This window comes from Aspergillus versicolor (assembly GCF_001890125.1).
Source record: "Aspergillus versicolor CBS 583.65 unplaced genomic scaffold ASPVEscaffold_8, whole genome shotgun sequence".
Taxonomy (NCBI): domain Eukaryota; kingdom Fungi; phylum Ascomycota; class Eurotiomycetes; order Eurotiales; family Aspergillaceae; genus Aspergillus; species Aspergillus versicolor.
Window position 1 is genome coordinate 1,078,957 of NW_024467531.1, and position 22,666 is coordinate 1,101,622.

General features: G+C 50.6%; 14 protein-coding genes across 14 annotated transcripts; 6 read left to right on the forward strand and 8 right to left on the reverse strand.

The window, feature by feature from the left end:
* Window positions 1–149: 149 nt before the first annotated feature.
* On the reverse strand, window positions 150–1,009 carry ASPVEDRAFT_86357 (putative short-chain dehydrogenase/oxidoreductase; the record flags this gene model as incomplete). Its single annotated transcript, XM_040817830.1, has 2 exons — window positions 150–758; window positions 815–1,009. The coding sequence occupies 2 exons, from the start codon at window positions 1,007–1,009 to the stop codon at window positions 150–152; spliced, it is 804 nt and encodes a 267-aa protein (XP_040670754.1).
* Window positions 1,010–1,281: 272 nt separating this feature from the next.
* ASPVEDRAFT_44534 (zinc-binding alcohol dehydrogenase family protein) lies at window positions 1,282–2,438 on the reverse strand. The gene has a single exon (XM_040813065.1). The coding sequence runs from the start codon at window positions 2,389–2,391 to the stop codon at window positions 1,345–1,347; it is 1,047 nt and encodes a 348-aa protein (XP_040670755.1). The 5' UTR covers window positions 2,392–2,438; the 3' UTR covers window positions 1,282–1,344.
* Window positions 2,439–3,995: 1,557 nt separating this feature from the next.
* ASPVEDRAFT_44535 (trans-sulfuration enzyme family protein) lies at window positions 3,996–5,463 on the reverse strand. The gene is made up of 4 exons (XM_040813066.1): window positions 5,331–5,463; window positions 5,192–5,277; window positions 4,687–5,134; window positions 3,996–4,628 (listed from the first exon to the last, which is right to left on the reverse strand). Exons 1-4 carry the CDS (start codon window positions 5,427–5,429, stop codon window positions 4,050–4,052), a joined length of 1,212 nt encoding a protein of 403 aa, XP_040670756.1. The 5' UTR covers window positions 5,430–5,463; the 3' UTR covers window positions 3,996–4,049.
* A 73-nt stretch (window positions 5,464–5,536) lies between these two features.
* On the forward strand, window positions 5,537–7,917 carry ASPVEDRAFT_64248 (amino acid permease). The gene is made up of 7 exons (XM_040815719.1): window positions 5,537–6,238; window positions 6,293–6,494; window positions 6,549–6,590; window positions 6,652–6,800; window positions 6,849–7,313; window positions 7,419–7,755; window positions 7,780–7,917. Exons 1-7 carry the CDS (start codon window positions 5,901–5,903, stop codon window positions 7,870–7,872), a joined length of 1,626 nt encoding a protein of 541 aa, XP_040670757.1. The 5' UTR covers window positions 5,537–5,900; the 3' UTR covers window positions 7,873–7,917.
* Window positions 7,918–7,983: 66 nt separating this feature from the next.
* Window positions 7,984–8,817, forward strand: ASPVEDRAFT_828559 (GNAT family N-acetyltransferase). Its single transcript, XM_040817271.1, has 2 exons — window positions 7,984–8,484; window positions 8,540–8,817. Exons 1-2 carry the CDS (start codon window positions 8,094–8,096, stop codon window positions 8,767–8,769), a joined length of 621 nt encoding a protein of 206 aa, XP_040670758.1. The 5' UTR covers window positions 7,984–8,093; the 3' UTR covers window positions 8,770–8,817.
* An 8-nt stretch (window positions 8,818–8,825) lies between these two features.
* On the reverse strand, window positions 8,826–9,807 carry ASPVEDRAFT_44537 (uncharacterized protein). Its single transcript, XM_040813067.1, has 3 exons — window positions 9,471–9,807; window positions 9,161–9,413; window positions 8,826–9,110 (listed from the first exon to the last, which is right to left on the reverse strand). Exons 1-3 carry the CDS (start codon window positions 9,753–9,755, stop codon window positions 8,992–8,994), a joined length of 657 nt encoding a protein of 218 aa, XP_040670759.1. The 5' UTR covers window positions 9,756–9,807; the 3' UTR covers window positions 8,826–8,991.
* An 813-nt stretch (window positions 9,808–10,620) lies between these two features.
* On the forward strand, window positions 10,621–12,087 carry ASPVEDRAFT_136960 (fungal specific transcription factor domain-containing protein; the record flags this gene model as incomplete). The annotated part of the gene is made up of 1 exon (XM_040807344.1): window positions 10,621–12,087. One exon carries the CDS (start codon window positions 10,621–10,623, stop codon window positions 12,085–12,087), a length of 1,467 nt encoding a protein of 488 aa, XP_040670760.1.
* Window positions 12,088–12,211: 124 nt separating this feature from the next.
* ASPVEDRAFT_137812 (uncharacterized protein) lies at window positions 12,212–13,696 on the reverse strand (the record flags this gene model as incomplete). The annotated part of the gene is made up of 1 exon (XM_040807433.1): window positions 12,212–13,696. The coding sequence occupies one exon, from the start codon at window positions 13,694–13,696 to the stop codon at window positions 12,212–12,214; it is 1,485 nt and encodes a 494-aa protein (XP_040670761.1).
* A 519-nt stretch (window positions 13,697–14,215) lies between these two features.
* ASPVEDRAFT_44540 (TDT family transporter) lies at window positions 14,216–15,861 on the reverse strand. Its single transcript, XM_040813068.1, has 4 exons — window positions 15,224–15,861; window positions 14,873–15,169; window positions 14,530–14,815; window positions 14,216–14,477 (listed from the first exon to the last, which is right to left on the reverse strand). Exons 1-4 carry the CDS (start codon window positions 15,574–15,576, stop codon window positions 14,337–14,339), a joined length of 1,077 nt encoding a protein of 358 aa, XP_040670762.1. The 5' UTR covers window positions 15,577–15,861; the 3' UTR covers window positions 14,216–14,336.
* A 554-nt stretch (window positions 15,862–16,415) lies between these two features.
* On the reverse strand, window positions 16,416–17,845 carry ASPVEDRAFT_55048 (uncharacterized protein; the record flags this gene model as incomplete). Its single annotated transcript, XM_040815010.1, has 4 exons — window positions 16,416–16,511; window positions 16,572–17,420; window positions 17,466–17,597; window positions 17,666–17,845. The coding sequence occupies 4 exons, from the start codon at window positions 17,843–17,845 to the stop codon at window positions 16,416–16,418; spliced, it is 1,257 nt and encodes a 418-aa protein (XP_040670763.1).
* Window positions 17,846–18,293: 448 nt separating this feature from the next.
* Window positions 18,294–18,751, forward strand: ASPVEDRAFT_44542 (uncharacterized protein). The gene has a single exon (XM_040813069.1). The coding sequence runs from the start codon at window positions 18,540–18,542 to the stop codon at window positions 18,744–18,746; it is 207 nt and encodes a 68-aa protein (XP_040670764.1). The 5' UTR covers window positions 18,294–18,539; the 3' UTR covers window positions 18,747–18,751.
* Window positions 18,752–19,252: 501 nt separating this feature from the next.
* On the forward strand, window positions 19,253–20,518 carry ASPVEDRAFT_44543 (uncharacterized protein). The gene has a single exon (XM_040813070.1). The coding sequence runs from the start codon at window positions 19,375–19,377 to the stop codon at window positions 20,398–20,400; it is 1,026 nt and encodes a 341-aa protein (XP_040670765.1). The 5' UTR covers window positions 19,253–19,374; the 3' UTR covers window positions 20,401–20,518.
* Window positions 20,519–20,625: 107 nt separating this feature from the next.
* On the reverse strand, window positions 20,626–21,708 carry ASPVEDRAFT_86368 (uncharacterized protein; the record flags this gene model as incomplete). The annotated part of the gene is made up of 1 exon (XM_040817831.1): window positions 20,626–21,708. The coding sequence occupies one exon, from the start codon at window positions 21,706–21,708 to the stop codon at window positions 20,626–20,628; it is 1,083 nt and encodes a 360-aa protein (XP_040670766.1).
* On the forward strand, window positions 21,642–22,147 carry ASPVEDRAFT_44544 (uncharacterized protein; the record flags this gene model as incomplete). The annotated part of the gene is made up of 1 exon (XM_040813071.1): window positions 21,642–22,147. Exon 1 carries the CDS (start codon window positions 21,837–21,839, stop codon window positions 22,143–22,145), a length of 309 nt encoding a protein of 102 aa, XP_040670767.1. The 5' UTR covers window positions 21,642–21,836.
* Between the last annotated feature and the right edge of the window lie 519 nt (window positions 22,148–22,666).

Sequence of the window (22,666 nt, forward strand, 5' to 3'; positions counted from 1 at the left end):
ATAAATATTATATAGGACAATCTATATAATTATCATAGTAATTATGGGGACCTGTTAGAGATCCATAATCCCAGTTCGCCTATTGATATGGGAATCCAGGTCCTCATTCCACACCGTACATACAAGTCATTCTATAACTACGTAGCTGACTACCGCAGAAACTGTTTGATCAAACCCGACAACATCGTCGTCATCTCCTGATAAAGCTGCTGCCTCTTCAGCTCAAAAGCCTCAAAAATATCCCTCGCAGAGCCAACCGCAATCTGATCTTCTCCTTGACCTAGCCGACGCCAAACCTCATCAATGAACTCATCCAGCGGCATGCCAATCAGATGGCCATCCTTCAGATCAGGCTGATGCTTCGCATCGTGCAATTCGGTTTGTACAGCCGGTGGGTAAATCTCGAGAACCCGCACATTGCCAGGGCCATCCTGCAGCTGGGTCCGGAGGGCGAGGATGAAGTGGTGAAGAGCCGCCTTGGAGGCGCCGTAGTTGGGACAGCGCATCATTGGCACAAGGGCCATTTGCGAGGTGGTGAATACCAGAGTGGTTTCTTTTCTCTGTGATTGCAGGTGCGGGAGGAAGGCCTTGGTGAGGTGAACTGCGGAGGTGTAGTTTGTCACCAGCTCCTGGTCGAAGATGGATAGGTCGACGGTATCGGGCTTGGAAAAGTCGAAAGGTCTCTGGATTCCGGAGTTTATGAAGATGCAGTCGATATCAGGGTTTTCGTTGAGGATTTCTGAGGCAAATTGGGGGATCTAAGGAGTTAATTAGATATCTGAGTAGTAGATGTTCCGAGATATATATATCGTACTGTATCCAGCTTGGTGACATCAAAAACTTTGGTTTTCACCTTGTCACTTCCATGTTGGCTAGCAAACTCCCTCAGGTTCTCCTCTCGGCGACCGGATATAACCAAGGGGATGTTATTCTCAACCAGCCTCGTAGCAAGGGCTTTGCCGATGCCAGAGGTGGCACCGATAATGAGGACCTTGTTGTAGTTGAACATGACAGCGATGCAGCAAATGGAAAGTTTGGATCGTATTTTACTACCTGGGGATCTCTACGCCCTTTATATGTACGAATTTGCCATCATGTGGTGCTTGAACTGGGTTGATTGACAAGCATTTTGTATAGAGGGCGGAACCTGAGGCGGAGTCTAATCCTAAACAGGCAGCTGGGCCCGCAGCTTTAGAGACTTGAATGTGATTGGCTGCGGAAGCCTCGGCTGTCAATGTCGTCATCGCATTGAAACCGAAGGGTCCAACTGGGAAGTGTAAGGCTTGAAATAGATTTCAATTTGCTATATAAAATTTCTGTTGATTGGGCATCATCATTAAATACTCAAGGAGTGTCCGCAACATTGTACACCAGCTTCTCCCCACTGACTTTATCCTGCTTCAACAACTCCAAGCCCTCCAAAACACCCTTCAGGCCACCAGGGCAGACCTTGGGCTTATGCACCTTCACCTTGCCATCAGCCAGAAGCTTCGCCGCAATAGGAACAAACTTCTCAGCAAACTCCTTATCCTCGGGCTTAGCAGCGAACGGAGTCGTGCCAAACTCGAAGTACTCCCCAACGGACGTATATCCTAGAGTCCAGCGGTCATTGACGTTCTCACGCTCAATCCCAACAGCTAAAAGGGCGCTGTATTCACCGCCCTTGGTAGAGATTGCATTGTCGCAGAATTCCGTGCTAGATTTGAGAGAAATCGTGTCAAAGACAAGCTGGAGGTTATCGTTGGTGGCCTCGCGGATCTTCGCAGCAGCGCTGGGATCCTTGTAGTCGTAGACTTCATCCGCGCCCAGACTCTTCACCAGGTCGAAGTTGTGCGGCGAGCAGGTCGTGATAACCGTATAACCGGATAGCTTGGCGAATTGGATAGCCAGGGTACCAGTGGCCGTTGAGCCGCCGTAAATAAGGACCGTCGCATTAGTCTTAGTGGGCTCGGTGGGCAGAGCGAGCTTCAAGCTCTGGTACAGGCCCTGACCGACAGTGAGGACACCGACACCCAGAGTCGCGGCCTCTTCGAAGCTGAGGTTATCGGGGATCTTCATCTGCACATCGCCCTTGACGACGATGTGCTCTGCGAATGCGCCGTCTTCGGGCTGCACGGCGTTGGAGCCGTGCACGAAGCCGCAAATGCGGTCACCCTTTTTGAAGGGCTTCTTGACGTCCTTGCCGACTTCCTCGACAATGCCGGCGTAATCGCATCCGACGAGAACACCGACGGGTGCGAGGAAAGCGATGTGCTTCCAGTCGGTGGGGTTCAGAGCTACACTGACGGTTTTGACCAAGATGTAGTCATCCCGGAGGGCGGGGATGGGTCTGTCGGTGACAAGACCGCCCTGCTTCTCTGATGCGACGATGACAGCCTTTTGGGTAGACATTTTGAAAGGAGGGATGTTGGTAGTGGGCGCGGTAGACTACGGACTACGTTGGAGGGGATGGGATGGTTTTGTGGGAACTCTAAACAACAAACTAGTAACTCTCTCATGACGATTACAAATCCCATTTACTCCGTAGATCGCGGAGGGTTTACTGAATCCAGTTTGGATTACAAAGAACCGCGGTGGAACTGAGGCCCGTCCAAGACATTGTCCGAGCGGCATCCAATTTTTGAAGACAAATGGATACGGGCCCACACGGCTGGACCAAATATAGTGATTAGTGAACACTATGAACGTAATTGCGGGATAATTTATGCACTCTGTGTGACTGATCACACTGGACGTGCAGCTCTTATTTATGATTCAACTCTTAAGCACTGATGAAGACCTAGAATTTGTTGATAATCCAGGCATATCGGCAACATAGAGGTGACAAACGAGGTTGGATAAAAGAAGTTTATTTACTCGCAAGAACCTCAATAACCTCTATCACTTGGGACACTGGTGTCTCGCGAGAACAGGTTGAGGCCGGCCTGGCACTGGATTCCCTGATAGTCGGCATTGCGCCACCACGGCTTCTCGAACACATAAACCATTTTGCTATAGTAGCCCATGGTAGATTCCTTGGCAAGAAGGGCTTTGCCTAGGGCAATTCAGGGCTGAATTGTATCTTCTTGTAAAGCGTACTCGGAACCGACTATGACTCGTTTGCCTGGAATAACCTCTGGTCTGATGATTGCACGGTACAGAGATCAGCGTGAAAGGACGGTTCAATCTCAGCCATTGACTCTGGCTCTCTAGCCATGAATGGAAGAATGATTGGGTACCTAATTTGAAATGATTAGCGGGTGGCTCATTGGCTATTTGGGATATCATACCCTCACGGACAACACCAACATATATAGACATTATCAAACAACGTACAGGGTCCAGTGCTTTTCCTACGCGTTGGTCGCGCTCTTATGATAGCCCTTAAGGAAAGCACTCCCGGACTAATATCCATGATGATAGTCGCCGGCCATATAGCTTTGCGTTGAGATACAGCTACTTGGCGATGGCCAAGAAGCCATGAAAGATAGGAAACTGCCACTTGACTGATTTCTCAATAGCCTTGGTGACATGGACACAAGTTCGAATCATTCAGAGCAGTATTCAGCGGCAGCAACGGGCTGTTTGCACCATTACCATCTATTGCGCAACTCTTATCGCGAAGACAAACTGAGCTAAGCTCTTCTCTGATGAGAGTTGGAGAATGCAACACTGCCTCGATGATTGAGTCAAGAATTGGATACCACCCGCGATGAAACTACCACACCCCGACCCCGGCTGGAGACTCCTTCCTCAATGTTTACAGCACTCCGTTTCGATATATCCCGAACTGCTATGCAGCCCGACGGCAGGATGAAGAAGCATCACACTAGCCTTGGGTCGCGTGATGGATGATTGTTTACGGGTTTGGTCATAGCTCATGTGAATAAATAAATTATTACTATAAAAAGACGGGGCATCGAATGAGTCGGCGATTGAGACGCAGCTCGGTTTGCGTCGGATTGACCGTCCCTTGCTACGTGATTTCAGCTCGGACTGGGAGGGGCATCATTGACCGCATATTTCACCAAGACCGTCTGGATTTTTCGATTCGTCTATCTAGCCTTTTGCTACGGCTGGACCCCGCCATTCATGACCGCTAACACCGCCCTCTCCGCAGCTTGAAGTACATCACGTTTCAAATCCTCCGCATCCTCAATCCCACAGCTAAGCCGAATCAGATCATCAAAAACGCCCGAGACCTCTCGTTCCTCACGAGGAATTCCGGCATGGGTCATGCTAGCCGGAACTTCACAGAGAGATTCAATCCCACCTAGACTCTCCGCAAGGGTGAAAAATTGGGTATACTTGCAGAATAAATGGGCTGCTTCCTGCCCACCACGGATCCGGAAACTCACCATCCCCCCGCCCATCGCATTCCGATGCTGCTTGACAGTGATCGCGTGTTGCGGGTGTGTCTTTAGACCCGGATATCGGACTGAAATCACATAGTCCGATGCGTTGAGTGCCTCTGCGATTATCTTTGCGTTGTGAGATGACTCTCGGACGCGCAGATGCAATGTCTTAAGACCCCGCTGTGCAAGCCAGCAGTCGAACGGGGACGGGACGCCACCGATTGCGTTTTGCAGAAATGTTAAGCGGTCCTTGATTTCGTCTGAATTAAAAGCTGCGACGCCCATCATGACATCCTAGACTAGGCTGTTACTATATGATAGCGACTCGGGCGTGAGAGAATACGGTGCTTACCGAGTGCCCATTGATATACTTGGTCACAGAGTGAACGACAATATCGGCCCCATGCTGCAGCGGGTTCTGGATAAAAGGGCTGAGGAATGTATTATCGACCACCAAGAGCAGGTCGTGCTTGCGGGTAATCGCCGCGATCTTTTCAATATCAACGAGGCCAAGGGTCGGGTTTGACGGAGTTTCAACCCACACCAGCTTTGTGCGGTCTCGCTGGATTAATCTTTCTAGATCCTTCTCTATTGTAGTCGTAAACGAGACATCTACGCCGTGGGTGCTGGCGACTTTGGTAAAGTAGCGGTGCGTGCCTCCATAGACGTCCGAGACGGAAATGACATGGGAGCCGATGGGCAACGACTGCAGGATTACAGCGGTGGTCGTGGATCCCGATGAGAATGCCAGGGCGTATTTTGCATTCTCGATTGCTGCGATGGCGGATTGGAAGTTGTCACTGATGGATTTAGTACTGACGTCTATCTTACCATCGAGTAACAAGCAAGCAGCCTACCGGTTGGGATTTGCACTTCGCGTATACTCATACTCTCCGACCGGCTTTCCAACGCTGATTTGGGCGTATGTAGTCGCTAGGGAGAGCTGTGAAATTAGCGGAAGTGTACGAACGGCCTTGGTTCGAAGTATTCCCACACCGATGGAATCACGGCGCCTGTAGCAGGATCTGGCTGGCTACCGACGTGGATTGCTCGCGTCGCGAATCCAAATTCATGTTCTTTGTGGGCGACAGTCATTGCGAATAGGGCCAAGTTACCAATTGAGCGTTGGACAAGATACCGTCTTGATTTCTGCCCTTCGTGAGGAAAGGGGGTTTCATATAGCTCATATAAACTCCAAGTTGGAGTAACTCGCGCCCTACAAGAACACCACGATGTTGTTGCACTGTCTCTGATACGACCGTCAATCGCCGAATGGTGGCACTGCGTATACTCCCCAAACGCCGATGGAGACTAGCTAGCTATCCCCGCATCAAATATACTGAAGACTGGAGTAGGTCACTACTAGAGTTTAGTGAGGAGATGACGGTCGGCGAACCCCGCTTCCCCGGATTCTAACAGTGAGCCCTAAGTGTTGGAGTATGATAGTCTGTACTCCATGGCATAAAATGGAAGCCCTACGTTGATATCAGCCAGGTTCTGCACTCCAATACCATTTTATGTTTATTGGTATCATTCAACTCCTTTTATACAAAAGCGCACCCAGCCATGGGCCATGATATCGAGGAACAGCCCCAAACCGGCGAAAAAGAGCCTGTCCAGCACCCTCACCCAACTGTCGACAATGAAAAAGGCGAGGTAACTCCCCTACAAACCAACAAACTCGCCCGAAGGTTGTCTGCGCGGCAAGTCTCTATGATTGCCATTGGAGGCACAATCGGCACGGGTCTGTTCCTGGGTACGGGCAAGAGTCTGGCCACTGGCGGACCTGCATCAATGCTGTTATCATATGTGATTTGTGGTGGCATTATATTCGTCACTATGCTTTGCCTGGGCGAGATGTCGGCGTTTATCCCCGTCTCCGGGTCGTTTTGTTCATATGCAGGGTATGTTGGAGTGGATCATGATACATAGTAAAGCCAATTCTGACATATTATTAGGCGATCTGTAGATGATGCTCTTGCGTTCGCGCTTACCTGGAACTACTGGTTCAACGATGCAGTGTCAACGGCCTCGGATACGCTGGCATTGCAGCTCTTGATGGAGTTCTGGACGGATAATTGTCCAGGCTGGGCGATCAGCCTTATTTTTCTTCTCCTTATAATCGGGTTCAATCTGTTCTCTGTCCGTGTGTATGGCGAGGTACGTACGGTATTGACTTTTATCTAAAGACCCAGTACTAATAGTCTTGAACAGATCCAATACTGGCTGAGCCTGCTCAAGATTGTGGCCATTATCGTGAGTTACCATTCTCCCTTGCTTGGGAATCTATCTAATTCTATCTAATCTCCATGTGCAGGCATTTATTTTGGTGGGAATTGCTGTCAACTGCGGTGCCAACACTGAGCACAAATACATAGGAGACCAATACTGGCATCTGGACGAGGCCCCGTTTGTCGGTGGCATAGGTGGCTTTGCTTCAGTATTTGTGACAGCCTCATTTGCATAGTAAATAAACCTTTACGGTGTTATTTTCCTTCATTAACCACTTCCCAGCGGCGGGACCGAGTCCATCGCCGTCACAGCCGGCGAAACCAAAGACGCAGCAAAAGTGATCCCCCGCGTCGTCAAAAACGTCTTCTGGCGTATCCTCCTTTTCTACGTCTTGTCAATCATCATCGTCGGATTCGACGTGCCCTACAACTACCCCAACCTGGACGAGAAGACGTCAAGGACCAGTCCGTTTACAGTGGTCTTCGATAAAGTCGGGAGCAGCGTCGCGGGTAGCTTCATGAATGCTGTGATATTTACCAGTGCGCTCTCTGCTGCTAACCACGCGTTGTTCGTTGGGTCAAGGCTGCTATACACGCTCGCCCTCGAGGGTCACGCCCCTCGGGTCTTTGCAAAGTTAAACCGGTTTCAGATACCCTGGCTTGCTGTGTTGGGGACTTCTGTTATCAGTGGGCTATGCTTTGGGGCGAGCTATATCGGGGCCGGCCAGTTGTGGGTTTGGTTACAGAAGTAAACAACTGGTTTTCTATATATACCCTTTGCCTAGATCCATTATTTTCACAACTCCTATTGACTCTTTATATTGAATATGGGGCTAACATGCCGGTTAAACAGCATCGTCGGCGTATCCAACCAAGTCTCCTGGGCCATAATCGGCATCACTTCATTGCGTTTCCGCGCCGCAGTTCGCAAACAGAACCTCGAGCACCTCCTGCCCTTCAAAAACTGGACATATCCCTACGGCCCAATCCTCACGATAATACTGAACATCGTTCTCATCCTGGTCCAGGGCTGGACGAGCTTCAGCCCCATGTTCAAGGCTGTGGATTTCTTGTCGTTCTATGTCCAGATTCCGATACTGCTTGCTATGTTGTTGGGCTGGAAGCTGTTTAAGAACACGAAGATTGTGCAGCTGGGGCAGATGGATTTGGTTACGGATCGGTATGATTTGGTTGATGATGGCGTTGATTGGCAGGGAAGGGAAGACAGAGCTGCTGGTCTGGGTGATAATGGGAACAGGAAGAAATGGGTGAAGAGAGCGAAGCAGTATGTGGGATATGTGTTTTAGGGGATCATTGAACGTAAATATTGATGCAATGTATTTGGGATGACCTCTGTATCTGGAATTGTGTACGTTCGGCATCAGATAAGACACCAACAGGCCAAGCCAATTCCCTTCCTGACCGCAGGAACTCGTTTCCCGTGTTGCTATAAATACCTTGCAGCGTCCCCCGGAGAGCAGCTCTGGTTCAACCGGACCCCTTGCTCTCTTCTTTTATCACCAACAGAATGGAACTCTCGATATCGCCCGTCGAAGCTGAGGACGTGGATTTGCTCGTGCGAAAAGTCGAATATCCTGCACACCAAGACGGCCCACTCTCTCGCTTGATGTTCCCGCGCTCAACGGAGCAACTTTGGGAGCAGAGAGAGGAGGAGATTAGATGGACGATCGATGAACTTCTTGAGACGGTTGATCAAGCACTGTACAAGGCGTGTGGAGAGGATGGATCACCTGTTGGACTTATAGGCTGGACTACTAGTTCAGGGGGATTGGCAAGGAAAGCTCGGAATAGCTTCACTCCTGTCTCTTTGGATGTTGCATCGTGGCTTGGTATCTCAAAAAGACTTCGAGAAGAGAGGCAAAGAGTTATTCATGGTTACACAGGCAATGGAATATGCCGTAAGCAATCAGTTAACTTGAATGTTCTGGGGCCTTGCTCACTTACCCCTGTTAGGAATCACTTTCATGGCTGTGGATCCAAACCATCAACGTCAAGGTGTTGGGTCTACGCTCTTGAAGATGTTTTGTGATTATGTTGACGACAATGCACTGGGTGCCTTCGTTTTGTCCTCGCCTGCTGGTATTGGGCTGTACTCCAGGTTAGGATTCAAAGCCGTTGGAACTGTTGAAACACACCAAGGAAACTTTACCAGCATGCTACGGACTTCAGGGAAAAAATCTTAGACTATGTGTTTCCACGGCAGTACCTCCGCGATACTACTAAGGAAGAGGATGAGAAAGCAGGTAATAGAGTGCTAACCATATTGAAGAAGTAAATATTATTGCATAGCTATGTAACTCCGCCAGCGGATTCTTGCTAGAAAACAAACACCGAGAATACCGCCAAATCGAGAAGAATGGGTCATGCAGTCATTAAACATTGATTCGAGAAATATTGAAAAGCAATCATTCCGAGGCCTCGTTCGGACGTAAGATCGACCGCGCCTGGGGCACATAGCTGGACTTCCCAGTAGCCTCATCGAAGATGTGATACCCATAGTCAGCTGCATTGGGCGGAGTATACACTGTTAAAGTTAGCACAGTATTCTTGCGGTTGACAAGGAAGGAAACGTACAATGTAGCGAAACAGCCACCTTGGTAGGGTGCGGGTTATACACGCGGTGAAGTCCGATATCGTCGGCGATGTAGGTCACATCATTCGGGGAGTGCGTTGTCTCGGACTTGATTTGCAGAGGTGTGGAACCGGACTCCTCTGGGGCAGCATAAACAGTCTCTGTCAAATTTCCTGCCAGCACTTTCATGATGCAGTGGGCGTTGGCGTGGTCGTGGATGGGCGAGCCCTTTTGCGGGTTCCATACAAGCAGGAGCTATACAATAACATGGTTAGAAGTTGAGAGAGAACTGTGGAACTCGGCGTCACTTACAATATTGGCTTTGCGGTTGATGTTCTCGATCGCATTACGCGTGTAGTTTTTTTGCGGATCGTTGTGGTAGAATTGTGTCCAGCCGCCGTCGCTCGCCTCATACTTCTTCACCAGCGATATCAGGTAGTTCTTGTCGACATCTGAGGAGGAAATGCCGTTTGAATCGCCGAGATAGGCCTTGACATCGCGGACGAGGTCGTCTAGGGAGTATTTCTTCGGGAGGTGTTCGTGGCGGTGGCCGAATTTGTCGGTCACCGGCACTGTGGGACGTGAGAGGATAGACATCGTGGATTTAGCGATGAGGTGTGATTTCGATGGAAATTGCAATGTGTTCTTGCCAGGGCAGTGTATCTCTTTTATGGGTCGTGTTGTCGCACAATCTCGGGCTTCCGTCAATCGGCGACTGAGCAATCGGCGATTGAAATGTGATGTCACGCTTTCAACCGGCAGGGAATGTAGGTGCAGGGGAATGTCGGTGAAGATAAAGGAGATAACAAAGTTGGTGCATTTATGACGATAAAGATAAAGGACAGAACTCACATTCACTCTTATGGTCCTATTCTTTGGCAGCTTTGAATCTATCTGTGTGTACATATGCTCTCGTACATCGTAGACGAGTCGGCCGATGTGGCGACTTGATTGGTGGAGCGACCGGGGATGACTGCCTTCACTTTGCATCAAGGAACTGTCCTTCCCTCATCCACATTACTCATTTCAGCCTTCATAGCCCCTCCAACTGAATCTACCATCGCCCTATGACTTTTCTCCTGCAATGCCCGTGCGACCGACCAAGGAAAGCGGTCTGACCCCCGTGGCCTGCACCGACTGCAGGAAGCAGCATCTCAAGTGCGATGCAAAGCGCCCGGCCTGCTCTCGCTGTCTGCAAAACGGACTTCTCTGCCAGTACGTCGCTTCGCGTCGGGGCGGTCGTCGCAAGTCTCGTCGCACCCAAGAGCCAGGCGACCCTTCAACGCCGACTCCGTATCAGCAGAGCCTGCCAGCAATGCAGCCTGTCTTCCAGAGCGCCACCCCCGATCTGCCCATCCAGGCTAATCCGCAGGCGCCGACTCCGACAAATACTTCGTTCTCGCGGCAGGTGGCCAGTGCTGACCTGCCGGATGCCGCTGGAGATGAAAGTTCATGGCTGGGGATGCTCCCTGCTAATGACTATAATTCCGGCGCATTCTCAAACAAACCAAGCGTTGAAAATGACGACCGCCTCCGCAGACTGTACTATGAGAACTTCCATGCTGCTCACCCAATTCTTGTCCCTAGCGGGCTGTACAACGAGCAGAATTATCCGGCCTGTCTTCACGCTGTAGTGCATTTTGTTGGATCGCATTATAGTGCGACCGGTCGCGCGACCGAGTATAAGAAGAGGGTCGCCGAGCAGCTGGGATCTCATACCGAGCGGTCTCCCGCTACGGTGCAGGCGTGGTTAATATACGCCATTGTTCTGAATGCCCGAAGAGAGGCGGATGAAGCCCAGGCTGCTTTGAACCAGAGTATCGACCTAGCTCTGGACCTGGGAATGAATAGGGCTGGGTTCGCGTCAGCTTCTCATGCACTGTGCTCAGTAGAAGCCGAGAGCATGCGCCGAACGTGGTGGGAGCTGGTGATCACTGAAATCTACCTGGCCATATCGCTCAACTCGTTCACGTTCCGCTGCAGCGCTCTTCCTCCAGAGGTGGCTCTCCCATGCGAAGAATCAATCTACAATGGGGGCAGAGATATTCCCACGCCGAGCATGATGCTTGATTTCCGACGGCGCATCATTGCCGCTGGGGATCCCGTCTTCTCTTCTTTCAGTTACCGGATCGAAGCTACGATGATTCTGTCCAGAGTGATCGTGTTAAACCGGGTCCCCGAGTGCCATCGCGACCAGGTCCAAGCGGCTGAAAATGCTCTGGTGAGCTGGACCAACCACCTCCCGGCGAAGAAGTTGGACATTGTCGATGCGTATGGGAACGTCGATGAGATGATGTTCCAGGCCCATCTGACAACAGGCTACGCTGCCATGCTGCTCCATCTCCCTCGTAGCGACTTGCAACCAGTGTTGGCACAGCCGGAAAGAAGCCAGTTCTGGCCTGGAGCTTCATGCCATCTGCAGCTCTCATCGACATCCACTCGCCTTGTGCATAGCATTAAAGCCGCCGAAGCCTCGCGACAGGTGTCTGACTCGATCTCCGTATGCCCCAATATCCTCAAACACAGCCCCTTTATCATCCCTTCTCTTTCACTATGCGGCTTGATCCAGCTCGCCACGTCCACTCTCCACTCAGACGAATGCTTCGATCATCATTGTAACCGTGTCAACCTTATCCTGGGATGTCTTAAGAGTGCGCGGCGGACCTGGGAACTGGCCGAGTCAACATATCAAAGTCTCAGATCGTCCGCCGCAGAGTTAATGTCTGATTCGCTTGAGCGGTGCCAGTGGAATTGTGCCCCTCTCAATCAACTCGTCCCAACTGAGTCGCTGCCGTCAGATCCGACGCGGCCAAGCTCTGCTTTGGATGGACAGGACCTGATGGTGACGGATCTACCATCGAATTTCTTTGATCGCGCCTGCTTCAATGCTTCGTTCTTTACAGCGGTTCCGGATCTGAATATGATATAATTCCCCTCTCTTCTAGCGATGGCGTTCCATTATCTGTTGTGTTTACTTAGCGTACAAGGAAAATATGCATCATTTCATTCATACATTAAAACGGCGCCACCGAATGATGGCTGAGTATACTGGACTATGCAACATGGATAAAAACACGACCATAGCGAGTCAGAGGGAAATGTCCATCATCAGTTCCTTGCAGAATGATTGAAATGGTCTGTCCGGATTTTGCGTCTGCAGGAACAGCCACGTTTGCCTGGTTGTTACCAGACTCAGTCACATTCACCTTCCCTGGGTACGAGCCCTCTTCGACATACTGCCACCAGGATGTAGTGACAGTGCCATTATCCGGATCACTTACTACACCTGCAAGAGTAACAGTCGATCCCGGTTTCGCCTTGACCGTGGTCCCGTTAGCAATGCTCACCTCCGGCGCATGGTTCGCAAGTGCATAATCCGGCGTAAGCGTCCACTGCATCCTCGCCGCGAAATCATTCTGTACAGCTGCCATCCAACGATCAGTGGTATAAGTCGCGTCCTCAGCCCCAGTCTGGTTCTTCTCATTCTCGACCAGCTGCCACAGATTCGGCGACGTGCTGTTCTGCTCCGATCGCCCACCCCAGCCACCCAGGGCCGGGTTCGCCGGGTCCTGGATCCCAGTCTTCAACAACGGGTTGAACACCACATTGTCGCCCTCGGATAGGAAATCATACGGTTCCAGCGGCTCACAGAACTGGTCGGGGGTCGCTTCTAGCTTCTCCAGATCACCGAACACGTCCTTCTGGTCTCCGGGCATGGACTGCCCGTCGAGCCAGGATCGGTAGAGCTTCCCGTACGGCCCGGTCTGGATATTCGTCTTGGTCCAGTTTCCTGTGAAGTAGACGTGGTCGTCTGGTAAACCGCGGACATTGCCATCCCCACGTTCGCAGTTATACCCCCAGGTTGCATACGCAGTCTCAAAATTTTCAACCCGGATGTCCGGCCACTCCGGCGCAATGTACTTCTCGTACGCCTCGTCCTGGAAGCCACTCGCCAGAATAACCGCCTTCTTAGAGACGGTGTCCTGGATGCTGGCCCATTGCGACGACGCTGAGTGCTCATTCTCAATAGACTTCAGCGCGCGCGCAATCGTGCTCGTCCCGCCCCAGGCCTGTAGATACAACGTCCTAGAATCCTTGTTATCTAGCAACAACTCCCGGATAAAATCCGACCCCTCCGTATCCTTCTCCATCTCGCCCTCAAAGTCAATATTCCCGATTTTAACGCTATCCAACAGCTCCTCGGGGCTCGGATAGAACGGATCATGGTTCCGCAGGTTGGGGTACACCTCGGCGTACGCCTTCAGGACTATATCCTGGATATACCGCGTGCCGGTCCAGCGCCATGTCCACTGCGGGCTGGTGTACTCGCGATCAGGGAGAAAGAATTTCGTGCCCTTGCCGTCGCCGGACCAGTGGAAGCGGCTGGAGGAGTATATTATGCCCTGGGTGTCGATTTCGTTGGTGTAGAGGAGGTATCGGATTAGAGAGGCGAGGTCGTCTTGTTCCATGTCTGTTGTCACCACGGTGCGCGGCATTTGATGCCTAGGGTTGGTATTGGTGTTGTTGACCGGGTACATATGAGCCGTGGGGAAGAGCATGGCCAGCAGGCCGAGGGTGAATAGACGGTGAAGTAGGGACTGCATCTTGTGTATACCTGTATCTGTATAGCGGAGTATCTAGGTAACTAGCAGTTGTCACATTCTCCATTCCAACTCCGTTGGCTACTTGGCCCTATTTAATACTCCCACCAGCAACCCTCCGTAGGCTCCAGTTGCCAAAACGGGCTTTCTATCCATGGGTTTCTGCAATACCTCATCTGTGGGGGAATAGCGAACTAACTCCGCATCCCCACATCGTAGTTCGTCGATCGTCACCTCATACGCGGGAAATCTCCCTCGCTGCAGACGGGCTTCCGTCTTTTTGCGGGGCACTGGGGGAACATTGACCCATTTACCATTCATGGCGCTTAATCCTGCCTTCTCCAGATGATGCTCTTCCGAGGTTTAACCAGGTAATTGCCTGAGTTGGCTCAGTTAGGGCTGGGCGAATGCACAACCTTCCTATTTTGGACGAAGGAAATAAGACGACGTCATGGTAGGAATTATTGCAGTGTATTATTAGTCTATCTTGCTAGAACGGGCTCGGATATTAAGTATACGGTTTTGGCAAATAGAACAAAAATATCTTTTAAATGCTTGAGATGCGGCAGAACTATTATCACCTCTCAGTCTCAGTACGCTCTCGCTTCTCGCGTAGATCTTTCAGACAAGGCGCCACGAACAGAGTCTGGTTATAGATACCATGAACGGTGAGCGCTGAAACCACAATCCACAACAAGACCACGCACACGGAGAAAACCTATAAAACCGATTAGCAGGTATATCAGACAGGGGCGTGCAGAGCGCCATACCGTTCCCAAAACAGCAAAAAACCTCGACGGCAAATCCCGCCCAAGCTGCGTCGTGCATGTCGTGAACACCCCCAGCGGGAAAGTAAACGCCCACCAGCCGAGATTGAAAGGGAAGTTCCGGACGCGGAGGATGGATCCCACGGCGAAGAAGAGCCAGAGTGAGCCAAAGGCCCAGAGCAGCAGTCCCATCAGGAAACCCATGTCGTCTAGTGTCTCTCCTGTTCCGGGATGAAGGGTATGCGTCTTTGGGAAAACTTCGCGGGCGACGTTTCCTAGTTTTTGGATTCTAGGTAATTTATTAGTTACGGTATAGGCTGTGTAGTTATTCTAAGGGTTGACTCACCCGTATCCTCCCTGGCCAAGAGGACCGAGAGGTAGGAAAGTGCTGACGATAATCGCCTTTGGGGGCAGCTTGTGCAGCATCAGGCGCTGGAGGTAGATGACTATCACCATGAGCGCGAGCGGAACTCCCACGCCCCAGAGGATATAGCTGGCGAGAATGGTAGCCAGGGCATATTGGGAATTAGGCAGGATTTCGGCGACTATGCCCCCTGACGCTGCGGCGACTACACATGATACAATCGGTAGTAACCAGGCGGCTCCCATTGCAGAAAGGTTTGCTTCGGACTTTCGTGTCATCCTGTTCGTGAGGTTAGCATTGATTTTATTCTAGGTTAGGATAGAGTATACTGACATGATAAATGGGATCCCGAAACACGTCAGGACGGACACAACAGCGTCTGCGATCCACATAGCCCAGGCGAGGTAGGCAGCCCATTCACCCCAAGCCGGGACGCAGACGAACACAAACATGTTCACGATCGTAGCGAAGCCCATGGGCAGCGTGCCAAGGAAGAGAGACTGAGCTGGATGGGTCACCATGACAGGGAAAATGTCAGGGTAGAGGATATAACGGACGGCGGTTATCGAGAGAAAGATGCCGAAGAGGAGCACGTTGAGGGCGAATATTAGGACCGATATCCAGTAAAGCCATGTTCCGTTGTAGGGCAGAGTATGGAGAAGAATCGATACAATCCCTGTTCCCATGTTCACAGAGAACCAGCTGGAGGTGCGTTAGTAGATGTCTCAGTGGGTTGGGTTTGGATTCCTACGCTGGTGTAAAGTTCTGCACAATGTATCGCCATTGTGATGGTTTGGCGTCTTCTGCGCCCTGTTGCCTAGGGCATGGCTGCTGTGTAGCTGCTGGTGTTCCTAACGAGTCGAACATTTTCGCTTGACAGAGCAGGACTGAAAGTCAAGGCAAAGACTCTATATAGAACTCTGAGGCGTCACCGAAGTGGAAAAGCAGCGGTAGTGGCGAATGAACTGTTCCAAGCAACGGAGGGGAGAACATGGATTAAGAAACAAATATACTTCTGGATCTCGGCCGACATCCAATAAAACTTTTCCATTTGACGATGTCATAGGCCGACTCCGATGTGACGGTTGTTTTGGTGAATAATGGAATAGAAGCAATCGCCGACTGGATCGGGTCTCTCGGCATTCGTTTGGACCCCGACATCATCGTTCTGTATTGAAGATTTACAACGGGATATTCAATTAGAGTGGTTTTGTATTCATTAATCAAGAAGTAAAAATTTCGTCAATTGCAAGTGACGGTCGTGGGTCGGTGGGACAGTGAGTCACGCAATACAGGGCTGCCGAGCATCCTGGACCAAGCATTGACCAAGCATGGGGTAAGGGGTACAGTGTCTGTTGATTATGATATGTATTTTGATGAAAATGAGATTCCTTTTTTTTTTTTTTTTTTTCCTGAACCGCGAGTTTATATCTTTCAGCCTCATTATGGATTTTATAGGCAGCAGGATCACTTTCATACAAGCCCAAAGGTTTCCAACTATTGAACAAGAGCCCCCAAAATAATGCTAATGACAAGTTCGCACGGCATCATCAATGGCATCAATAAAATAATCAATATTTCGAGAATTCAGGCCCGCCACCGAGACCCGTCCGTTTTCGGTCTATAAGTAGGTCATTCGGCGTTAAACAAAGTCCACATATTCCGACCGGGGGAGACTTACCATGTATATGTGCCATTTATCCTTTAGATGCAGGATCTGAGGCCGAGTCAGCCCAGTATAGCTAAACATTCCAATCTGAACCACCAGGAAGTCCCAGGAACCGGGCGTCCCCCTCGCCTGCAGCTGCGCCCTAACCGTCTCTCGGATCCCCGAGAGGCGCGAACTCATAACACGCAGTTCACCCTGCCACTGAGAAAATAGCTCCTCGTCATTCAAAACACAGCTCGCAATACGTGCCCCGTAGACAGGGGGATTCGAGATCTGGGCTCTTTGCAGAATCGCAAGCTGAGTAGCTACGCGGCTGCAAATCGCCGATGCATCGTTCCCTGGGGCAGCTATAAGATGGAAAGCCCCGACTCGTTCCCCGTAGAGCCCGAGATTCTTGGCGAAGGACTGCGCGATGCAGCATTCCAGTCCCTGCTCCACGAAATAGCGACAGGCCCATGCGTCGCGGGAGAGATCTCCGGATGCGAAGCCCTGGTATGCGCAGTCGAAGAAGGGGAAGTGCCCGCGGTTGCGCATGACAGTGGCGATTTGTTTCCATTCTTCTTGGGTTGGGTCTATACCTGTGGGGTTATGGGCGCAGGTTTGTAGGATGACGATGGAGGCGCGAGGGGCATTCTTTAGGGTATCGAGCATTGCGGTGATGTCGAGGCCTTTTGACGCCGGGCAGTAGTAGGGGTAGGCCTCGACTTTGAATCCGCACTGGGAGAATATTTGATGGTGGTTTGGCCATGTTGGGTTCGATATCAAAGCAACCGGTTTCTCTAGTGCAGAATGATGGCGCGCGAGGAATTTGGCTCCGAGGTAGACCGCGCCGGTACCTGATATGGTTTGAAAGGAACATACCTGTGTTGTTTAGAAATGATATTAACATAGTATAGCAATACTCACCCGCTTTTCCCTGATAGCAGGGCTGTCATCCCCGAGAATTAGCTTCTGCGCAGCACTGAGAAAAGAATCTAGGCCCCTGATGGGTAAATATTCGTGATTCGACTGGGGGTCTTCGTGCAGCATATCTTGAGCCTATAGTAATATTTCGAACGAGGTTAGCGATGGATTTGGCCGTTGACCTCAAAATGGGAATGGGATACCTTCTTGACTACCGGCAGAACCCAGGGGTTCCCGGCCTCGTCTCTATAGGCACCTATGCCCAGGTCTATTTTTCTAGCATTGCGGTTCTCGCGATACTCCCTCATCAGACGATAGAGGGGATCTTCGGGGGCCGGGGGCACGGATGACAGGTTGATACAGCTCACCGGGTTATCAAGCATTGTTCAAGTTGTTGAATGAAATACTGAAACTAATGAGATTTATTTGCGAACAAGTTCTTCTTCATCTATAGATTAGACATATGAAACGTTCCAAACCAATACTTTCTACGTGAAATTGTTGGGTTCCCACCTCCGATCAATCGGCGACTGGGTTTTATTGCGCTATGGTGATACTCCGGACTAGGGTCGGGACAATTTGGCCACCATTGTGGCTAAATAGGAAGATATATCGATGAAAAGCTACTATGAAATGGGTTCCGGGCGTGTTCACGAGCTGTTTGGTTTGCTAGCAGGCAAAAATGCATGCTTCAAATGATATTCCCCGATTGGCTGGTCCATCGGCGATTGCTCGGGATCAGGGCTTTCATATTATTCAATATTCAACGGCGGCGGTGATCGTACCTTCCAGTTGATATGGTTCTATTGCAGTTCATACCTACGGAAGGTGCGACTGTCCATGTTATAAAATAGGAAGGAGCGGCATGGAGGCGGTGTTCTTCATCGCGCCTTCCAAAATAACAGTTGCATCTATTAAGGAAGCTGCGATGGTCGAAATGCAGAACTTGGAAGGAACTCTATCTGTATCTCTCTCTTGCTCTTTGTAGTGGGTTGCAATATCCCTCAGGGACAGTCACCAGGTATAACCCTTTGCCAATACCACTGACCCCAATGGATGTCAGGGTCTATGTCCAAAATGGGAATAATTAAATTAGTACTTCAAGATGACGCTGGGACTGGTGGTGCAAATGTAGCGGGATTAGCTTTGCACAGGGTCATTTCCCCAGTCCAATGCCGCGAGTGCTGGCTGCCTTGCATTGTCGCTCCTGTGCTGGTACATCAAGAGGCGGGGTCAAGTGTTGGGATGAGGATAATGTCTTTTGCCCTACCCCTGAAAATATAACTAAGGGAGACATGGAAGCCTTCCAATTACAGCTGGTAGGCAGACGGGCTAATCAGAATGCTCAGAAGGGACAGGGGCAGGACCATGACTCGGTCCTGACGCTATTCACACCGACCAGAGTGATCAATGGCCACGGTGACATGGCAGCCTTTGGGACGTTCTTGGCCGCCTTAGGGCTTCTCTAGCGTACTCCGGGGGGCCGCAGCCTGCCTCTGGAATCAACTGTTGGAGATAGCTGGCTAGCAGCCAGCCTTGCAAGGTTTTTGGTCTAGCGGCCTAGCGCTCTGTCATCAACGACAACAGTGATTCCGCTGTTTGTGGTTTCTCATTGGCCTGGTTTCAGGCCTCAGGCCCATGTGCCAAGTTCCAAGTTAAATTGTCTAGAGGTCCTATTGGATGGGTATATCCGCTTTCACAGGATGGGCTGTTTCGACCTTTTCAGCTGTGTGAGGCTCTCCGAAGAAAGATATCATTGCGACGGTAAGCTGAAAGGCTCATGCATATATCTTGTCCCTTTATAGCTCATTTATAACTTGTGCCCCATGATGATAAAAGCTGGGGCCTAGGCCGACTCCTAGACTGAAGTCAATTTCGTATTTAATTTTATCAACGTAGGAACTCAGACATCATGGCACTCACACTCATATCAATAGCCGCCCTGTGGCTTTTTCACTGGATGTCCCTTATTCAGGCAGAAATCGAATATCCCGTCACCATCGAAGTAGACCTCATCTATCCACGTCCCGAAGCAAAGGCCCGCGATGAGTGGCTCCCCATTGTCTTCGCGATCCAAAATGCCGAGGCAGCGTACTTCCACGGGTTCACCATGAGTTGGATTCTATACCCCGAAGGTGGAGGTGAATTCGAATCCATCCAGACCTACACCTCGTCGAGTTTTGAAAAATTCCATTACGGAATGCTCGATTCCGAGACGGCAATCGTGATCGGGGCCAACAGCAACACCGCCACTGTTGACCCGGGGAGATACAACTTCACTTGGGAGTTCTCGATGGTTCCATGCACGGTCAGCGGTAGTCTAACGACAATCGAGAGTGGGACGGTCGTTGCGTCGGACTCGTTCTTCGTCGACATCGTCTCCGGCAATGCGGGTAATGTCGGCGATCTGGAGGACTGGATCGACAAGTGTCCTAAAGTTGCTGGGCAGGTTACAATTGCGGAATCGGTTCTTTCGAGCTGTCCGGTTCTTGCAGAGAATGATAACGGGCGTTCGGTCAGGCGGCAGATGTGCGATACGATGCTGCTGGATGCAGAGCAGCGAGGGTGTCTCCATTCTTACTTTTCTGGTATTAGTGATGACGGGAATGAGTATGTCCAGGATAATGGGACCGTTTCGTGCAAGTCTGGGTTTGATGTTTTGCCGATAGAGTGGAAGGATCCTGGTTTTGAAGTGTCCACAACCTCTTCGTCTTCTACGCGCTCCTCTACCTCTACAACTGCCAGCTCCTCTACGACCACGGACATTCCAACCTCAACGGAAGGTATTGATGAGGCTTCACCGACTGCTACCGAATCTACAGACAACGGGAATGGCCAGTCTGACGTTGACGAGTCTGTTTCGCCTATACGTCGGGCAGGTTTGACTACGCTGGGAGGCTGTATGGTGGTTAGTTTTATATTTCTAGGGTTGGTTTAACGGTTCAGAATACCTGGGAGTTATTATGACACCTGAAATATCCACATCTTGATAGATTGATGTAGCTTAGGTCTAAGATTTCACATTGTGTACTTGTCCCATTTTTATTCCCTATCCGACATTAGGTTCTTACTCCCATAACTCTTCTCATCGATATTGCTGTTGTACAAAGACGCTATCCAGAGTGAAGCTTCTCCACCTCAGTAACAGAGCCGCCTGGGTTGGTCAAGGAATCACACGGAGTATTAGATCCTGGGGATTTCGTGGGTAGAACTCCCCGCTCCAACTGTAGTAGCCGTTCGTACTCCAGCCCATATAGTTCAGGTACTTATCCCCCTCCAAAAAGGCCTGGTTGTAAGCCGTCAGACACATGAGGCTCGGTGGTTTCGCGAATCCGGGGTCGGTAGCCTCTAGTGCCCTACGGGCCCTACCTGGAGAACGCATTATGCGGCCAGCCAAGGTGGCTTTGATCCGCTGGTTGGTGATCAAGTGCCACTTTGGATCGTTGAGCTCCAGTCCATCTCCAAGGTCTACCCATTTGGTAATGACGATTGCCTTGGTGTTCGTCTCGAACTCGCGAAGCTCAATCGTGAAGTCAACCCAGCAGATTGGACAGCATCTCAGGCCACTTGGCAGATGACCCCTTCGCCAGCCTCTTCTGTTCAGGGCATGCAGCATATACTGCCGTACGTCGTGGGAGCTGAGGAATTTGTGGGCACAAATGGCCAGACGACCAACCTCTTCTGTGAGACCCAATTCACCGATGGACTCGCGGCCACCACGATAAACAACCCATTGTTGGATCTGAAGGACTAGGGTTCTGCGTTCGTTGTCGAGTATGCAAGGGTAGGCGTCAACACAGAGTAGCGTAGTTACCAAGCGGTCATGCTTCCAGTTGAGCACCTCAGTATAGCACAGAGACTCGATTGTGATTTGGGTATTGATGCCACGATAGTAATTTTTCATGGCTATTAGAAGGTGGTTGTGCCTGAAATTGTACTTTGTTGGCGCCCAATGAGCCTCGAATATGTGTCCCAGCGGTTCGAACGTGTTTTCGCGGAATCCAAGGGCCAAACTGCCTCTGCACCAGTCGCCGCCGGTAACCCATGACCCTGGAGGGAATACCAATCTGGTACTGTGCAGCCCTATGCAATAGTGGCAGCAGTACTGGTCCTGGTTTGCTATCTGGGAGAGGACGTCGACGTTCAACGCCCTGTTCCCCCACAACCAGTGCGTGTCGATGCTGTTGAAAAGGTAATGGCTGCAAAGGCTGAGGCAGACAATGTCAGACGGTCTCAAGATATCCATGATGGATAGGAGAAGCTCAGGAGGCAGTGACTCCAGACGGGACGGTGAGGCTGGTGGCCCTGCTTGGGCGATACCCTGTACTTGCATCCCTGCCTGTGATTGCATTCTCGCCCGGTTTTGTAGTCTCAATGACCTTCTCCATCCTTGTTGTCCTCTTCCTCTTCCTCCTCCTCTACCTCCCCTCCCTCTGGCTGCTCCTCTTCCCCTTGGTGAACCATTCCTTCCCCGTAGCCCACTCGCTCTCGCGGGTCCTTGTCTTCCCGATTGTTGTCTCTCAGGTCCTTGTCCTGGAGGCCCTCTTGATCCAGGTGAGTCTCTTGGTCTGGATGGTGAATCCGAATCCGAATTATTTGAGGCCTGACTCCTCCTTGTCCGTGTGCCTCTTCGAGATGGCCGTTTGCGAGAACCCATCTTTAGACTGTCCGCTGTTGGGATGAGGTGCAGGAGCAAAGGATGACTATTTAAGGCATCAAGCACCATATATATCACTGCTAGATCTGTAATAGCAATGAATTCACCCATCATTGGATTTGTGAAGAGATCACAGTTTTCTCATGTACATATGCTGGCAAGGTCCAGACCATCGACGAAGCCAATTTTAGAGATCTTGTGAACTTGCATCCACACATCTTACGAGTGCAGACCAAACTCAGTGTCTTATAGGGGTAGGTGAATATAGTTGCTGCAGACATCATTAAGAAATCAATATACAAGTGAAGTTCACTCGAAGTATATCCCCTAGAGTGAATGTCGTCTGTAGCTTTGGTTTGACAGGAACTGTCGACTTAGTTAAGGACACAGCTAGCTAGATTAATCCTCACTTGTAGTAACCATCTCCACCAATACATCCCGTGTGCCTCGGTTTACATGTTGAGATTCAAGCATTCTAGTCAGAATCGACCAAAATGGTTTAGTGTTGGATTTACTTCCATGTGCTGCCACGCTTTCTGCTCGGGAC

Bases quoted from the DNA above. Each gene is read 5' to 3' on its own strand.
- ASPVEDRAFT_44534 (XM_040813065.1), bottom strand. From the start codon at position 2,391: ATGTCTACCCAAAAGGCTGTCATCGTCGCATCAGAGAAGCAGGGCGGT.
- ASPVEDRAFT_44535 (XM_040813066.1), bottom strand. From the start codon at position 5,429: ATGACTGTCGCCCACAAAGAACATGAATTTGGATTCGCGACGCGAGCA. The intron at 5,278-5,330 runs GTGTGGGAATAC...CTAATTTCACAG, and splicing joins CAGGCGCCGTGATTCCATCG to CTCTCCCTAGCGACTACATA. The intron at 4,629-4,686 runs GTAAGCACCGTA...AGCCTAGTCTAG, and splicing joins AGTATATCAATGGGCACTCG to GATGTCATGATGGGCGTCGC.
- ASPVEDRAFT_64248 (XM_040815719.1), top strand. From the start codon at position 5,901: ATGGGCCATGATATCGAGGAACAGCCCCAAACCGGCGAAAAAGAGCCT. The intron at 6,591-6,651 runs GTGAGTTACCAT...CTCCATGTGCAG, and splicing joins TCAAGATTGTGGCCATTATC to GCATTTATTTTGGTGGGAAT. The intron at 7,314-7,418 runs GTAAACAACTGG...CCGGTTAAACAG, and splicing joins TTGTGGGTTTGGTTACAGAA to CATCGTCGGCGTATCCAACC.
- ASPVEDRAFT_828559 (XM_040817271.1), top strand. From the start codon at position 8,094: ATGGAACTCTCGATATCGCCCGTCGAAGCTGAGGACGTGGATTTGCTC. The intron at 8,485-8,539 runs GTAAGCAATCAG...TACCCCTGTTAG, and splicing joins CACAGGCAATGGAATATGCC to GAATCACTTTCATGGCTGTG.
- ASPVEDRAFT_44537 (XM_040813067.1), bottom strand. From the start codon at position 9,755: ATGTCTATCCTCTCACGTCCCACAGTGCCGGTGACCGACAAATTCGGC. The intron at 9,414-9,470 runs GTAAGTGACGCC...GTTATTGTATAG, and splicing joins TCAACCGCAAAGCCAATATT to CTCCTGCTTGTATGGAACCC. The intron at 9,111-9,160 runs GTACGTTTCCTT...TAACTTTAACAG, and splicing joins GGTGGCTGTTTCGCTACATT to TGTATACTCCGCCCAATGCA.
- ASPVEDRAFT_44540 (XM_040813068.1), bottom strand. From the start codon at position 15,576: ATGGGAACAGGGATTGTATCGATTCTTCTCCATACTCTGCCCTACAAC. The intron at 14,816-14,872 runs GTGAGTCAACCC...TAAATTACCTAG, and splicing joins CTTGGCCAGGGAGGATACGG to AATCCAAAAACTAGGAAACG. The intron at 14,478-14,529 runs GTATGGCGCTCT...TCGGTTTTATAG, and splicing joins TTTTTGCTGTTTTGGGAACG to GTTTTCTCCGTGTGCGTGGT.
- ASPVEDRAFT_44542 (XM_040813069.1), top strand. From the start codon at position 18,540: ATGGGAATAATTAAATTAGTACTTCAAGATGACGCTGGGACTGGTGGT.
- ASPVEDRAFT_44543 (XM_040813070.1), top strand. From the start codon at position 19,375: ATGGCACTCACACTCATATCAATAGCCGCCCTGTGGCTTTTTCACTGG.